Below are 16,592 nucleotides of genomic sequence, written 5' to 3'. Positions count from 1 at the left end.
GCCACAAACTCAAATGGCTCAGAATATAAATGTATGAAGTTAATGGACAAACCTGGCAAAATGTTGAAAGAGTAAATGTGGGTAGAGATTATAGAAAGGCTTTCTGTATTACTGTTACAGCTTTTCTGAACTGATATTAAAATAAAAACTTTAAACCAGTGGCTGCTGAGATGCCCTACCTATTGAATATAATGTAATTCAGTATAGTAAAAACGATTAAGAGCTTGGACTCTAGATCTAAGACAACCTGATTTTAGGGTATGAGCTTGGGCATCTATGTCCACTCGGTGCTTAGGTAAGTAAAGACGAGCTTAGAACAGTATCTGGTCATGATAAACATTCAAAGCCTATTTCAAATAGATTTTAATTTTCAATTGGATCAGAAAACATGTGAAAGCATTTTGAAATTAAGAATATATTTTTTCTTTTCCACGAAGCAAGGCGTAAGACCAGGCTGATGATTCTTAAAAGCTGACAAAATGTCCTTAGTTCCTATTACTTACAAATTAATTGCTGGATTTTTTTTTTCTTCTCAATTTACTATTTAGCCATGAACTGTAAAATAACCCCCAAGGTCATCAGTAACATACCCAGTGACTTGGAAAAAAAGCTACCACTTCAAGCTTTCTGTATTCACCTGAACAGTCAGGGAACTTTCACCTATTTTATTTAGGTTTTCATTTTGTTAAATTCCAACCAGAAGCTAAATACAATTGGAAACCAGTAAGCACTAAGTTTTACTCCAAAGGAGTAGGATCATTAGATTAACTCCAATAAAAGTATGCAACCCTTAAGCAAAGCTTTTCTTCATTTAAAAAACAAAAAAAACTATACAGTAGTCTTTCCTTATGTTCATTGCACAAAATGAGTTCTGCTGTTAGAGCTTTGATGCTCTGTTTTTCACAATTTAAGATGCCATCTTTAGTAACTTTTTCTACTCCAAAAAAAAAAAACGTTAAGTGTTTCTTTAAGATGGTATAGAAAGCCAGTATTTCTGCACAATTCACTGGAATTTTTTTCTTTGTAATAAAAAATCTCCTCTTTAAAACCAAAAAAGAAAAAAACCAAAAACCAGAAAGTTCTCAGCTTATCATGGTTTTTGCAGCTATGAGTGTATTTCTCAGTTTTATAGCTGCTTTAGCTACTTCAGACTCCAGATCTGCTTTAATGTGTGTAACTGTATCCTGCATCCACACAGAGCAGAATACTCTTATAACTTGGGAAAGAGATCTGGAAATAAAATACACATGAGTACCAGGAAACAAACATGGCCCAGTAAAACATGAGGCAAGAATGCCTACAATGAGATGCTTTTTTCATTAAAGATTTCTTTCCCATGGTTGTGTATATATATATATATTTTTAACCAACCACTTCTGATCATTGAAATGCATCTGACGGTGCTCTGGAACAGTGCTCATACCAGAGCTATAAAGCTTTTGAGAATGTTACTTATATCTGTTACATTCACCTCTCATCCTCTAAATACTGATGACAAAGGTCAAAGAGGCAGAACCAGCATAAATGCAAAGACAATCAAAAATAGGTATCACTTTGTGCTTTCAGATACATTTAAGCATTTCAGTGTACAATAGTCCATTCATTTCACATTTTTAGTAAGATGCTGATGCAGTGCAGCAAATATGCAAAGCATCTTCTTTCACACAGTCTGTGCAGAAGACATCTAATTTTTTTAAAGTTCTGAGATACAAATGAATTTTAAAAAAAAATCCAGGATGAGCAAGTTTCAATATGCATAGTGTTCTGTGCATGAGTCCATTTTCTTTAAACTCTGAAAGAATAAGTGGTAAGAAAATAAGAAAAAAAACTGCTGCACTCTCTGATCTTCTCCATTTTGCTGGTACTCTATTCTGGCATATATGGATGGAGGTGATCCTCTATGGTGCCAACTGCCCAGTGGGTAAGCTGTTCCTGTGGCAGGTAGAGGCAAATGCTGCATAACTTGAAGATTGTAGCTTTGTTTTTTGGAGTCTGAAAGGGGAAAATTTGTAATATTCTTATTAAATAAGACATTAGCATAACTGATCATCACATGAAGTCAATTTATTAAGCACTTATGGACAAAGTAACAAAATATATAGAGTAAGGAAATGAATCATGGCCTCGAACCATGGGGAACTTAGTTTAGTTAGGAAGACAGACCTTTGCCATACAAAATACAGAAAGAGTATACGATTATGAATAAATGTTTACAGAACTTATGCAGAATGAAAAATAAAAGGAAAGGCAAACAAAACCTACTTGCAAACGAAATCAGGGTTGAAGGGATTTCATAGAGACAGATTTGAGTAGAGGTTTTAGAGGTCTCAAGTCATGTTTGTATATAGAAAGGCAACAGATGTGGTGAGAGTAAAGGCGAAGGACATTAACAGGTAAAAAAGACGAAAGCATATCCAGGCATGAAGGACTAGAAGAAAGCCAAGTATTCTCAGACAAATCAAACTAAGTGTTATTTTTAAAAGGTAGTTACTATTTTGACATCTAACTTATAGCAGACTTGTGCTGGGCACTATCACAAATAACCACTGATGGTAAATTGAAGATGGAATTTGAACCCAGACCTGCCTTTCGAGTTCTCTTCACTATAGCACCTCTAAAAAAGGCCAAGACATATGTAAATCAACCTTAACAAACTTACAAATATAATTTAGTCAATTTAACAAAAAGAACATGCCCACAAAAGTTCTTTGTCCAAGATCTTATAGCAGGTGCATGCATACTAAAATCCAGACTTTGGGCATGTGCCTCTATACAACTTCCCCATCCAGAATTATTTGATCTAGCCGCTATGACAGATACGATAAAGGGCACAAGACCTCTGCTAGATGATTTTATCAAGTTACTTAATTTCTTGACTTCCTTAGCTATAGAATCATAGTAAGATCTAACCTCAGCTATAATATACCATGTATGTGTTGACCACTATCATGAATTCCCTCATGAGTTACTGGAGGGTGATTCCTCTACATAATTAATGCGAATATGACAGGACAGCTCCACCTTGTGAAGATCAAGAACAGAACCTGAGTGGAAGAAGATCCTAAGAGTACTGAAGATCAAATTCAGTTTTAAGGCCAACCACCCCAGTTTACCCAGGACTGAAGCATCTCTAGCACCTAGGACTTACAGTGCTAAAACCAGGATATTTCAGACAAACTTAGATTGCTGGTCACCCTACCTAAAACCCAAAATTTGGCTCATAATCTTATTTTTTTATATTAGAAGGATTCAAGATGTTTGCTTCATAAAGCATAGCAAGTATCAATGTATGTAACAGGTGACAATTAACAAAGTAACTCCTTCAAGTAAGTTTATTCATAGTATTAATGATCTTATATATATTCACATTAAATTAAATCATTATATCTATGACAAAGTCCTTGTGAATCCTACTATATTGTATTTTCTCAACAAGTAAGGCACATGGAAATACATTACAAGCAATTATAAAAAAGAAAAATAAGGCAACTAAAAAATACCCACCATAAGAGAGCTAAGGTAAAAAAACTGAAAACCAAAGAAAACTCCCAAAAAACCCACCTAAGTTACATGTTTTTTTTGCTATTTTTATCAAATGCCTCCAGTGAAATCAACTTTCTTCTCTAATTCCCACAATTCTTTTATTGACCTAGGCCATAATTACTTAACCTTCTACAAGAGAAAAAGTACATGTTATGTCAACAACAGTTCAATTAAAAATAAAATTAAATGTAGTATCTTCCCATGTGTAAGGCTGAAGGGACTAGGGGGAGGGGCGAGCATGTCACACTGATGACATGCTGCTGCCCCCGCCCAACCTGAAAAATGTGCCTTGGGCTGGCCGATCCTCACGCTGTAAATCTGAGCCCCCTGCCTCCCCCTACCTTCTCTAGACACTCGCTGCCTGCCCTGCTGAGCGCGACTTCCCTAGACTGTGTCTGTACAGGCTGGTGAACCTCGCCCGGGATCGCATTCAAATGAACTGCCTGGCCCTTTCTTGCCTCTCCGCCTGCTTATTTCGGCTGGAATTTATCCTACACCATGTAGTCTCTATCAGCTCCTTGAAGGTAGCAGTATGATTTGACTTTGTACTTTTTAGTACCTTGCACAGACTCACTTAAACATGTTCTATGTTAGTTCAATTAGTGTCACAAACTTCAAGTCTTTACTTAAAATTACACCTTCAATGAGGCCTTCTCTGATGACACCATCTAAGAATTCACACCCAACAGTGCAGCTCCTCTTTTTCTCTTAGCACTGAACACTATCTGACTGTATTTTTATTCATGTATTACTGGGTCTCCCACAGCAGAATGTGAGTCCATGATGACAAGACTTTTTGTCAATCTTGTTCATTATTTTACAGAGCCTGGCACTTAATAGTCACTCATTTGTTAAATAAATGGTAAATAAATTAAAATGCTATTTTTTAAAGGTTAATAATATAGTATCTATTGTAAATTTTAAGTGATGATGCAGGTAAGGTTGATGAGAATAAACAATATTCTATAGAATAAAGATTTGGAATACCTGGATTGCTAACTCAAATTGGTGGTGCCTATTTAAAACACATGTGCACCTTTTAAATACAGATGTGCCTAATCCCTTTATAATTTTACTTAGAAGGTCTACACCAATGTTTCTCAAAATATGTGTTACCAATTACCCGAGGACTTTGTTCAAAACGCAGATTCTGATTAAGTAGGGCTTGAGATTCTACATATCAAAGTTCTCAGGTGATGTTGACCTGTTGATAATATCTTATTTTAGGTAGAAAAGCTCCAGGGCAGTGTCTCAGAATTCCACTGTACACTGGGGTCATGGGAATTTTTTGGGAACCCCTGTTCTGGAATGTTTAAAGTAACTTGTTTTTTGAATAACTTCAAAAATAATTCAATGTTGAAGGGGCAAAACAAAATTAAGTGACTTGTATCAAAAAGTTTGTCACCTAATAAGCTTTTTAAATGAGCCTGTAAGTGGTTTCCAAAAAAAAGAGCTTACCTGCAAGTGCTGTCTGTCAATAAAGAGAAACACTGACTGGTTAGGGTTGTTGACAACAATTCCAGTCTTGTCCTTGCGGCTCAGTACATGCAGAAACTGTTTTTCATAGTCACCATGATGAAACTCAAATTTGGCCTAATTAAGAAATAAAAATATTTGTATGTAACTACAAACATGCTACACTATCAGAAACATCTAGTGCATCCATATGCATACAGTTGTGCTGTCCAATATGGTAGCCAATAGTGGCAACTTTCAAACAAATAAAACTTAAAATTCAGTTCTTCAGTAACAGCTACATTTCAAATGCTCAATAGTCATAGGTGGCTAGTGGCCACTATTTTGAACAGTCTCTTGAGATACAGACATTTCCTTCATCACAGAGAGTTCTATCAAATAGCACTCCATTTTATAATTTGACCTTCAAGAAAAACTGCATCAAAGTGATGAAAAATTCCTAACACTCAACAATTTTAAACCAAATTTCATAAAATTAAATTTTCAAACCTACTCAGTTCATGACACCCACCCCCACCTTAGTACCCTATGCATCAGGGCAGAAGGATTAAATGAAATGTAAAGCCCATCCTTGAAATATTATAGTTCCAGTCCTTACACAGATGCACTTCTGAAGATATGTGAACCCCTCAAGTTTTTATGAAATATTTTTATGTGCATTTTGTCATATTAAACATTTTTTCGAGTTAGGACTGTTACCAAGTCAGAACATCCTTTTAACATTTTAACACGAGAAAGATCAACTCCATGCTCCCACAAAATAAATGTGGAGAGCCCAAATGCTGGGTGAAAAGACAAAACTAACAGCAAAATCAAGAAACCTAGGAACCTTAAACAATTTAAAATAATTTGGTATTTAGATAACACCAAATTGTAAATATGACTGTTAGTCCATTTAGTTTAATTTTTTTTTTTTTGAGAGGGCATCTCTCATATTTCTTGATCAAATGGTTAACAACAATAAAATTCAGTATAGGGGGGTCAATGCTCAATGTACAATCATTAATCCATCTCAAGTCTAATTCTCGTCAGTCTCCAATCTTCTGAAGCATAACGAACAAGTTCTTACATGGTGAACGAATTCTTACATAGTCAATAAATTCTTACATGGTGAACAGTACAAGGGCATTCATCACAGAAACTTTCGGTTTTGATCACGCATTATGACCTATAAACAATCAGGTCAAATATGAATATTCGTTTGATTTTTGTACTTGATTTATATGTTGATCCCACATTTCTCCCTCTATTATTATTATTATTTTTATTTTTAATAAAATGCTGAAGTGGTAGGTAGATGCAAGATAAAGGTAGAAAACATAGTTTAGTGCTGTAAGAGGGCAAATGTAGATGATCAGATGATCAGGTGTGTGCCTATGGACTAAGTATTAATCCAGGCTAGACAAGGGCAGCAAAACATCCACGGATGCAGAAGATTTCTCTCAAAGCAGGGGGGGTGAGGTTCTGAGCCTCACCTCTGTTGATCCCCAAATTCTCACCTGTTGGCCCCCCTACGACTGTGCCTGTCTTAGGTTGTTCCTCCCTTGAGGAATCTGACCCGTCTCTGGCTAACCAGTCATCTTCCGGGGCCATACAGGGAGATGTAAAGTTGGTAAGTGAGAGAGAAGCCATATTGTTTGAAAGGGTTAGCTTTTTACTTCTTTGCGGATTTATGCCCTGTGGCTTCTATGCCCAGCACTTGTCTCGAGCATTTAGTTTAATTTTTATTCTGTCAAAAGATTGAGTAGGAAATACTAACACGGACAAACAAACCATCAGTTCCTGCTATTTAGGATTTTACCACCTGGTAGGTTTTCTTAGAAGCTGTAACATAAAATATGATATGGTGTCCCTACATACTACTGTATGTAAAATATATTGAATTGTACTCCTGCACAATTCAAATACTTACTGAATTTTTAGTATATGGAACAAATGTTACTAGATACTGCAAATATGGTAAGATCATCTCAGCCTCAGGGGCTCACTCACTGCTGAAGAGGACATGAACATGCAATATAAGACTTAACTTACTTTAAATCTTTCATAGAATGAGATGTGGTTATGTGTAAAAACCTAAAAAGGGTTCCTTTATAAAGTGCTATGGGAGCAAAGGAAAAATAATTAACATAATGGGCACTGCAGGCAGTATTAACAGGTGATTTTAGGTTGGACCTTGAAAGACTGACTGTATTTTCCATGGCGAAAGTAATAGTGTTAAGTAATTTGTAAACTGCCATTCTAGGAAATAGGACCAACACAAATACAAATGTGTCAAAAACAAAATACTGTTCAAATAAGAAAGCTTCATCTATTCCAACAAAGCAAATACTGGGGTGGATGGAAGAGGCCAGGAGAGTATCATACTGAAAAGAGATTTTTAATAAGACTAAAAAAAGTTCTTTCATATATTTCTATGGCATTTGATTCTATCCTACTAAATATCCAGATTTGGGAAGGAATGGTCCACACCAAAAGAAAACTCTAAACAATTCCAAGAAAAGTAATGAAATACTTCAATAGTATGATGAAGAGCTAACTTACTTTGTAGTACTCTGAATATAGCAGTAACTCAAGTTTTAAAAATAATCTTTACCTTGGTGCCTATTAAATCTCACTACTTAAGTAAATTTTCAACTGTTTCAAGAGTCAAAAAAAGTTTTCAAATTAAAGTTTACCTTTCTTTATCTTGTTCACCTGGAGAAAGAATTAAGTTACTTGTATTTAGGCTTCTCATTCAGGATATTCACTTTTTTTCTTTTTAATTGAAGTACAGTTGCAGTATTATATTAATTTTGGGTGTACAACACAGTGGTTTGACATTTACATATTTACATACATTACAAAATGCTCACCAGTAAGTGTAGTTCCTATCTGTCACCATACAAAGATATTATACTATTACTGACTATATTCCTTCACACCAGAGGATCATTAAGGTGGGCTATCCAGACAGAATTCAGAAGGAAGGTCATTTTTATTACCTTCTAACTGGAATTTATAATGTTTCTAGGATATTTATACTTTTAATTCAGGGAAGTAAACTCATTTTTACAGTTTACTTATTTAACACAGTTGAATTTTAAAATTCTAAAGTATTACCTATATATATCCTATTATTTATATTCAATCCATAATTTAAGGTTCTATAATACAAGGAACTCCCCACAGTACAGGGTAGTGATTCAAGAACGTAAAGCTTTACAATCCAGACTTATGTCTTGAATGCCAGTTAACTACATGACCTTGGCCTGGTTGTTTACCTAATCTCTAAACTGCCTCAGTTTCTTTCTTTGCAAAAAGAGGTTCCTATCTTCCTAGTTCTTGTAAAGACTGAGGTTAAATATATATCAAGGACTTAGGAGACCATATACAGCCAAGATTCAAATAGTAGTAATTGAGACAAGCATATTTTAACAACTAATCTAAGAAAGGTTTAAAGTTAAGACAGGGTACTAGAAATTTAAAAACATACATACTGTGATTAGGTGGACCTAAATTTTTCCAAGGGGAAATTCTGAATTAAAAAGAAAAAAACAAAAAAAGACTAACAGTGCTTCCAGAGAGCAGTTATAGTTGAGGTATAAGACCTGCTGATACTATAAACGTGCCTTCCATTCCTGTCTTCCTGCCTTTTATATTCAGCTTTATTCTCCAGCACAGTCGTGTTAGTCAGGTATTATCCATTAAAAGAGAACATGAATATATGATACTTTTACTTATATTTAGCCTTATGTGTTATCCTTAGAACTTATGACTGTCAAATCCATCTTAGTAAATGGAGTACTTCATTTGAGCTGATGTGTAGCAACCTTACCATGGCAACAGGGGGAGTATACCAATTTGTCTATCACACACAACCACCATAAAGATACTTCATAGTAACGGACATATGCAAAACTTTTTTAAATGGGTTTTATATTTCTAAGCACTCAGCTTAAAATAAACTTCTAATGTTTAGTTTAGTATGCTTAAAATGAGTCCTTGAAGGTCATCATCTTGTTTTTCTGATTGCAAATAAAGTATGCTCATTTGATATATATGTATATACATGTATTTATAAAAGAAAAGTTAGCTATACCTGACCTACCACTAACCATAATCAATATTTTGGTGGATTTCATTATACTTTCTTCTATGCCTATAAATCTACTATAAATAAAAATAGAATCAACACATGGGTAAATGCCCTTACACTAGAAATTGCCTAGTACATCAAATGACAAGTCAAAAGTTTCCAAGATGCCAAGGAAGGTTAATTAAGAACCACTACTAAATTTACTTCTGTTCTGTATCATTTTATATACAAATCCATTTCTAGAAAATGGCTTCTGAACTCATTTCTTATATCAGACTCCTTTAATACCACAGGGGAAGAGATCTGAAGTTTATCCATGGACCCCTCTGTAACAACAAAAGTCTACCTTAAAGTATTTTCTCTGGCCATAATTTCAAAGACACATTGAGTGGTTGAACCACTTCATTCTCAAGTCTATAATGCAAATGCATTCTCCTTTGTATTACAATATTCAAAAGAACAGGAGGGATTAATGAAATAACACTTTTAAAGAAAGTATATTCTCAAGAATTTCTTAAGTTAGGCTCTATTTCAGGAGTTTTCACTTATCTGGGTGCTCACCATACTTATAATAAATACCTGAACAGGCCTAAAAGGCTCATCAGAGTCCTTCCACCTAGAAAACAGGAGACAGACAATTTTTTCGATATCATTCCGAGGCCAAAGAATGAAATCCATCTCCTGAGTACAGCCAATTACATCCTATAAAATGACACACACACAAAATCATTACTTTCAAAAAAGCAAAGCTGTAGCAAGCAATGTCACAAATTATAGGGTTTGGCTATGGAAACATTTCCTAAGGGGAAAAGGTCCACAATATAACATTCTGTATTTTAAGAAGGTACAGGACTGTATACAATTTAAATAGCTCATGACCTAATTCTCATTTTTATCTTCTGGAATTCACAGTCACTCAGTCCAGCGTTCCTCATAGCAAGACCTAACTTCATCAGTGCATGGTGCAAACTCCAACTAAAACTCTGACCCTTGCACCTTTATTTCCTCTCTTCAATACCGGAAACTTTTTAAGCAAAGGTGTCTTGGAGCTTGTAACAGGAATCACTACCTTCTTATTACAGATAAAATGCTATCTTTGCTATATGTTAGTTGAAAACTATTATTCTCCATTCTTATTCCTCTTATCATAGTCCATATAGCAATTTTCAAAGGCCAGTAAGCCTCTTGTAAACCAGTACATGGTTATCTTCAGCCTCTTCCCCCACCCCCCAACTAATTGTAGGGATCTCTTGATTCAAGTATGTCCCATTTTAACTTCCAATGAATTGCAGAACTTTAAAGGCTGGCAACAATAATTTATTCTGCTTTAAGTTTCTTATTTGTAAGGGGCATGATGTTAGCTCTCCCCACAAATAGGGAAATCCAAAATTTTTAAAGAGTCAACTTTTAAAGAGTACCTACTCATTCTTTTTGTTGTTGTTAGAACAATGCAGCAAAATAAAATTCTAGTTTATTGTTGGACATTGTTTCACACATACATCAGACAAGCCAAAAAAAATAAATAGCAACTTTACAGACAAAAAAGGAAAAAAAGAAAACGTTTTATCTTTGGCCTTTTTAACCATCTCATACAAGCCAACTACTTATAGTACATACACAAAAAATGTTACTGGAATGCTTGGAATAAGATTTTTTGTTGTTTTTGCCTTTTTTACAAGGTTTTTTTTTCTCCTCTGAGATTATAATGAACATGGTCACACCACAAGTAAAGTCAGAAATAAGACAGAGAATGCTCCGGACGCTGGTTTGGTCATCCGAGATCATTAAAAATGGCTGACCCCTAACAATATGTACAAAAATAAAAAATGTAAATAAAAAATACAAATATTCCTTTTTAAAGTACTTTTAAAGAAAAAAAGCAGGGCCTTGGAAGTTTTGGTTTTTTCCTCCCCCGTTGCAAATTCACGTTGTGGTTTCGGGTGAGTGGTGGAGAGCGTGTCACTTGCGGGTGGCGCTGCCCACGGTGGGTGGGCGGGCTGGACTCTCTACTGGAAGGTGACCACGTTTAGATTCTGAGAAGTGGAGGGTGAATAGCTCAAGGGGGCCTTTTTTTTTTTCCTTAAAGTTGAACTTTTCCTTTTTTGCTGTCTAGTCACCCTCATCAGTCTTCTGCTTCTTGGTGCCAACACCCTCGCCCTCCTCGTGTTCGGTGGTGCATATGCCTTGCCTGTTGCTGCCTCAGCCTCATCTTCATCTTCATCTCCATTCTCTTCCTCACCACCACCTTCTTCTTCATCTACCTCACTGTCAGCCTCCTGCTCCCCATTTTCCTCATTCTCGGCCTTCCCATTAGCAGGTGCATCTCTTCCATTCTGTCTTCTCCACAACCTCCTTCTTCTAAGTCCTTGGTGGTGATCTCGGGGCTGGTGTCCACCACCGCGTCTAACATGATGGGCGCGCTGGCGGTCCGACGCAGCAGATTCAAAAGAGAGCAAGAGTTCAATGACCGGCGGGCGGTAAGGCTGCTGGGGTCCGCGGCGGCGGTGGAGGCGGGCAGCAGAGGCAGCTGCGGAAGCGGGGGGCTGGACACAGGAACGATGCAAGGACGGCTTTTCAGAGCAGCCAGAGCACCTACTCATTCTCAGAGATGCAAAAATGCAGGCTTAACCCACAAAAACTTACTGTACGTCAAGACTTAAAAAAAAAGAACGGGACTTACCCTTCTCATGGACTGGTATCGAGGAGCGTGGAGCTGTACCGCATCCTTCTGCAAAAGCTCTAGGGAACTTTCCAAGGAATAGCTGGAATCTCGCACACCCTTCAGGATATTTTCTTCGTAATTATTTGTCATGACTGGTATAACCTCAGACACTTCAAAAAGTGCTGATTTTTTCCTCTGAAAGAAAAAAAACTGATCAACCCAATAGTAGAATGCTTTCAATACCCAGTTCATATTACAATGCCACACTTTTATACTAATTCAGCAAAATTTTTAAGTAATTTTTGTACCAAAAACACAGGTTTCTCAACTAAGTGGATCCTTCGGTTCTTCCCTCAAACCCTCCAGACTATTATCAGAATGTTTAACTATGGTTTTATGGCATTATGGTACCTACTGCAAGTACTTATTTTAGACAATGATATTTCTTCAGTACTGTGAGACTCAAACATCAGACACTGCCAAGGTTAAAAAAACAACAACAGTGATTTACTCTTGGTATGATTTCATTTAACTGATTCTCAGCAGTTTAAAAACAAAGCTATTCAGACAAATTAATGGTTTTAACTTCTAAAAGGGTTATTTTCATTACTCCTGGTTCTTATGTATTTACAAATGTGAATATCTGAAAGGAGAAAAAAAAGGCTACCGAAATGAGTTTCAAATTTAGTTAAGTGCTCATCATCAATTTAGGTTATAAAATTCACAAACCAGGACAATTACCTGGACACTGCCCATTCATAGAATAATAGGTTTTTATTAGCCTTAAAGAAGTAGATGGTACAATTTGGGGTATCTTACAGATACAAAGATCTAGTTTCATCATGTATCTTGGATTTCTAATGAACCTGTAACTTCACCTAAAAATTGACCTTATCAATTCTGCAGCTAACCTATTAACAAAAAGACAAAAAGGAGAAATCTTTGGTACTACCCAAAACTTGGGACAGTAACTTCAGAATAAACCATTTTTGAAACCACTTTACAATTCTATAGTCTAGCAACTAACAGCATTCTTAAATACTAGTAACCTTTCAGTGTGGTAAAAACTTATGTAACATCCAAATATTAAACAGATTTCTCTCAAAGATTATACTGCTGACCTGAAATTTGCTCACAAAATGCAAAAATTAGAAGTATTTCCTTATTATTCATAACCCAATTTCATGTCATATAGAGATCATCTAAGAAACTGTTAACTATTTTAAGTTGTAAAAAAATACTGCTTTTACGACATTCTTGACTACTCATAACTCATATGGTGCTATTTAACTACGGAATTAATTCTGATTAAGACAAAAACTTCAAACTTCCTCTTTTGGTCATTTTAAATTTTAATAAATTGCACTTCTAAACACAAATTAACCATTACAGTACTTATTTGCTCCTAAAACTGAAATATATTGTATTCCATTAAATGCACTATGAAACAGGCTGCTTTTGGCATATAAACATTTTGATTCTAATTCACCTCTTTCGAACACACTATATTTCAGAAAATCTTTAAAATTCAGTTATGAAATTCCTGTGTAACTCCACACATAAGTGAAAATTGTAAAACATAAATTTTCATGTTACCCACCCTGTGTTAGCTAAACGTAGACCCTACTAAGCTTTGGAATTTCTAAACCAATGAGTACTCAAGTCTTTCATTCAGTTATAACTGCAACTATTAATTTCACTCTGAGAATTACTCATAAGGGTAAAAGTTAAGAGCATGCAAGGTAGACTTTTCTCAACCACTCTTTAAACTAATACTCAGTTAAAGGTAACAACTTAATATATACACTTACAAAATTCACTTCTGCTAATTCACATTAAAAACTTTAAATTACCTTCTCCTTGAATACAAAGGCAATATACATCTTGAAGTCAAACTGGTCAGCTAGAGATTCTTTTTTCTTTCTAAGCTGAGCACGTAGTCTGTTCAGAGCTTGTTTCTTCCGGGAGTTTGGGTCCCCCATTTTGAAATAACAGGTGGTACTAAAGCCTTTGGAAATTGTCACTAAACTATGGGCACTTTTTCTTAAGACTCAAGTACAACAGAAACAAGTCATTTTTTTTCCTGCTAATATGATTGAATAGCTAAAATGACGACTGTAACCCAAAAACTGCACCTCTGGCAATATTAGCAGACTGTCATGTTACAGGGTCAAGAAACAAAAGTTGCTGCCCAGTCATGTTTGGACAATAACGTTTGTGGTCAGACGGGAAGCGCAGAAAGTACTTTTAACTTTTTGGAAAACACATTTGGCTTAACCGCCAAAATAAAGGCTTTAGTGGGGAATGAAAAGCCTATTATCAGGATTTTAGGGGTGCAATAAAACAAAACTGACACCAGTCCGGTCCTTAAAATCCATTCGGATTTTTCCCCCTTTAGGGAAGGGATTATGAAAAGGAATGGGGAGAGGGAAGTGTGATTCTTGCTTTCCAAATACCAAAATCAGAAAGAAAGAAAAAAATAACCCCACCAAACCACCCCGCAAAACACCGAAAACAGGGCAGGTGAAACTGAAATATCCAATCGGATTTTACCCAGCCAGATCCATGGCTGTAGTACCTAATTAGCTCTTAGTTATTTCGGATTTCACTATTGCTACGTATCGTCGGTGCTTGTTATTGATCACTCCTGGTGGCGAGCAAAGAGAAGAGTGCGAAGCCGGCAGAGGAGGAAGGGGAGAGGTACAGGGCTTCCCTGCGATCGACTACAGTGGATACCGGGGGCGGACAGCTGCTGCCCAAAGGAGCCACGAGAAAGAACAGCGGAGTCATCACCAGCTTCCCCAACACCCACATCTTCACCCTCAGGCGGCTGCCAATGCTGCTGCCAAGGAGAATCATGATGGCAGAGGGAAAGGGGGACATAACACGATGTAGTAGTACTCCGGCTCTGTGGTCAGACCCGATTAATGCCCTGGATCCCAACACCCCTGGCCCTGCAGTGAGTCCTACGTTCCCCGAGGGAGTCTTCTTCCCTAGGAATCTGCCCCCGTTCAAGATCGTGGGGAGAGCGACTTATGTTCTTGCAAGCATTGCTGAGGCAAAGGTGGCGGGTTCTTCTCCCAAATCCCAGGCAGTGCCCGGGGACCACCTGCCTTCCACCCCCAGGCCCCACCCCCACCCTCTGCCTTCAGCGGCAGCGACTCACTCGCACCACGGGAGACACAGGATCACTCAGGTTTTCACTCATTTCATCGTGGAAACAATTCCCGCCCGGGTAGAGTAGGCGGGAGTGGGTAAGGATCAGTGGGAAAAGAGAAAATAGTAGTGTTAATATTAAGTACTTCCTAAAGTATGCCCACCCCACCCCCCAAAAAAAATTAAGTTCCCGGGTTCCCGATGAGCTACCTGTCACGTCGAACAGACCATGTTTGCCGAGTTTGGACTGTTTAGGGCGGGGTCGTTAGTTCGCTCCCCGAGGGGGTCAGGGGGCGGAAGTGAGGCGGCTGGGGCAGGGGTGGGTGCCGGGGAAACCCCTCCCTGACTGATCCCGCGGAGGCCGGGACTCACTGACCGACTCTCGGGCGGGGTGCAGCCCTCTAGCCGCAGCCGGCGGGCGGAGCGGTGGCGGCGGCGGAAGAGGCGGCGGCGGCGCTGCTCGCAGCACGGGCAGGGGCCATGTCAAGAGAAAACCACCAGCCAACCGCGCCCCTCCATCCCCGCTGCAGTGCGCACTGGGGCCGTGCCGTCCGCGCTGCTGCCGCCGCTCAGCCCCCACCTGGGACCCATAGTCTGGCTCAGTGCCCCGGGCGGCGGCGGCGTAGGGGAAGGACGCGGAGGCAGCGGCGAGAGCGAGAGAAAGAGAGAAAGAGAAAAACGGAGGCGAACGAAGGGGGCAGAAGTGGCACTGGCGGCGGAAGGGGAGGGGAGGAAAGGGAGGGGAGCCCTGCGCTAAGGGGCCGGTCGGCGAGGCAAACCCCCAAAGTAAAGTTATTTCAGTTCAAGCATCTGCTCTTGAATCTTTCTTCCCGCCACGATCGGGTTCCGGTTCTCAGGAAAAAAGGTCGAGGGGACCCGGGGCGGGGAAAGCCGAAGCGGATGGTGAGCGTCCCCGGTGGCACAGCCTCGTTCCCCCAAACCGGTGGCTGCGGAAGCGACGGCGGCCTCGGAGGCCTCTCGGGTCCGGGGCACAGCCGCGTTTGGGAAGACGAGCGAGAACAAACAACTTAAAATGGCAGCGACGACCGCTGCGTCACCCGCCCTTCACCGGCACCGCCCCGAACGGTCTGCGGCTGCGCACCTCGCCGGCCTCCACCATCTGCGCAGGAACAGAGGGGGAGAAGGAACTGGAGGCGGAGAAGTTTTCATGGTTATTAAGAAGACAGGGAAGGAGAGCAGGAAGAGAACTTATGAAACACTTTTAAAAGAGTGAGCCTTTGAAATGAAACTTCTTAATTAGTACTCCTGCCTTAAAGGAGAGTTTGAGAATAGACACTACCCTGCTCTGCAGGATGGAGTTTCCATGGGGCCTGAAAAGAGACAAACCAAACTTCCTCCGCCCCCCTCCGTCAGGTTGTCCCGGTCTCTTGAGTTGGCTTTTTCTCCCCGTCCTGTCGGCCGTCATAAAACCACGCCCTTTATGCGCTCCTTGACAAAGCACCCGGATGGAGTCGCTCTACCCCGCTCTAGTAGGCCTGAATTTCAGGCTGGGCGGGATAGACTGGGTGGGTGAGGGGAGAGTCAGGCGAGAATTGGCCGGGGGCTCGAGTGAGGGAGGAAAAGGGAAGTGTGTGTTTGAAGATGGGGCAGGATATCGTCCTTAATGATTTTATTTGTAACCCACTGATTGGTAGACTTTCTGGGAGTCAGCTCCAC

The 16,592-nt window shown here is 38.9% G+C and overlaps 1 protein-coding gene across 1 annotated transcript; it reads right to left on the bottom strand.

Annotated features, from left to right (window-relative positions):
* Positions 1–346: 346 nt before the first annotated feature.
* On the bottom strand, positions 347–15,967 carry C16H6orf62 (chromosome 16 C6orf62 homolog). The gene is made up of 5 exons (XM_017643175.3): positions 13,613–15,967; positions 11,778–11,954; positions 9,677–9,799; positions 5,002–5,136; positions 347–1,992 (listed from the first exon to the last, which is right to left on the bottom strand). Exons 1-5 carry the CDS (start codon positions 13,739–13,741, stop codon positions 1,867–1,869), a joined length of 690 nt encoding a protein of 229 aa, XP_017498664.1. The 5' UTR covers positions 13,742–15,967; the 3' UTR covers positions 347–1,866.
* Positions 15,968–16,592: the final 625 nt, after the last annotated feature.

The sequence above is a fragment of the Manis javanica genome, chromosome 16 (genome assembly GCF_040802235.1).
Source record: "Manis javanica isolate MJ-LG chromosome 16, MJ_LKY, whole genome shotgun sequence".
Classification (NCBI taxonomy): Eukaryota; Metazoa; Chordata; class Mammalia; order Pholidota; family Manidae; genus Manis; species Manis javanica.
The sequence above is the reverse complement of the archived record's forward strand: the minus strand, read 5'-3'. Positions and strand labels throughout refer to the sequence as shown.

Bases quoted from the DNA above. Each gene is read 5' to 3' on its own strand.
- C16H6orf62 (XM_017643175.3), bottom strand. From the start codon at position 13,741: ATGGGGGACCCAAACTCCCGGAAGAAACAAGCTCTGAACAGACTACGT. The intron at 11,955-13,612 runs GTAATTTAAAGT...TTTTTCTTTCAG, and splicing joins CCTTTGTATTCAAGGAGAAG to AGGAAAAAATCAGCACTTTT. The intron at 1,993-5,001 runs GTAAGCTCTTTT...TTCCCCTTTCAG, and splicing joins TTGACAGACAGCACTTGCAG to ACTCCAAAAAACAAAGCTAC.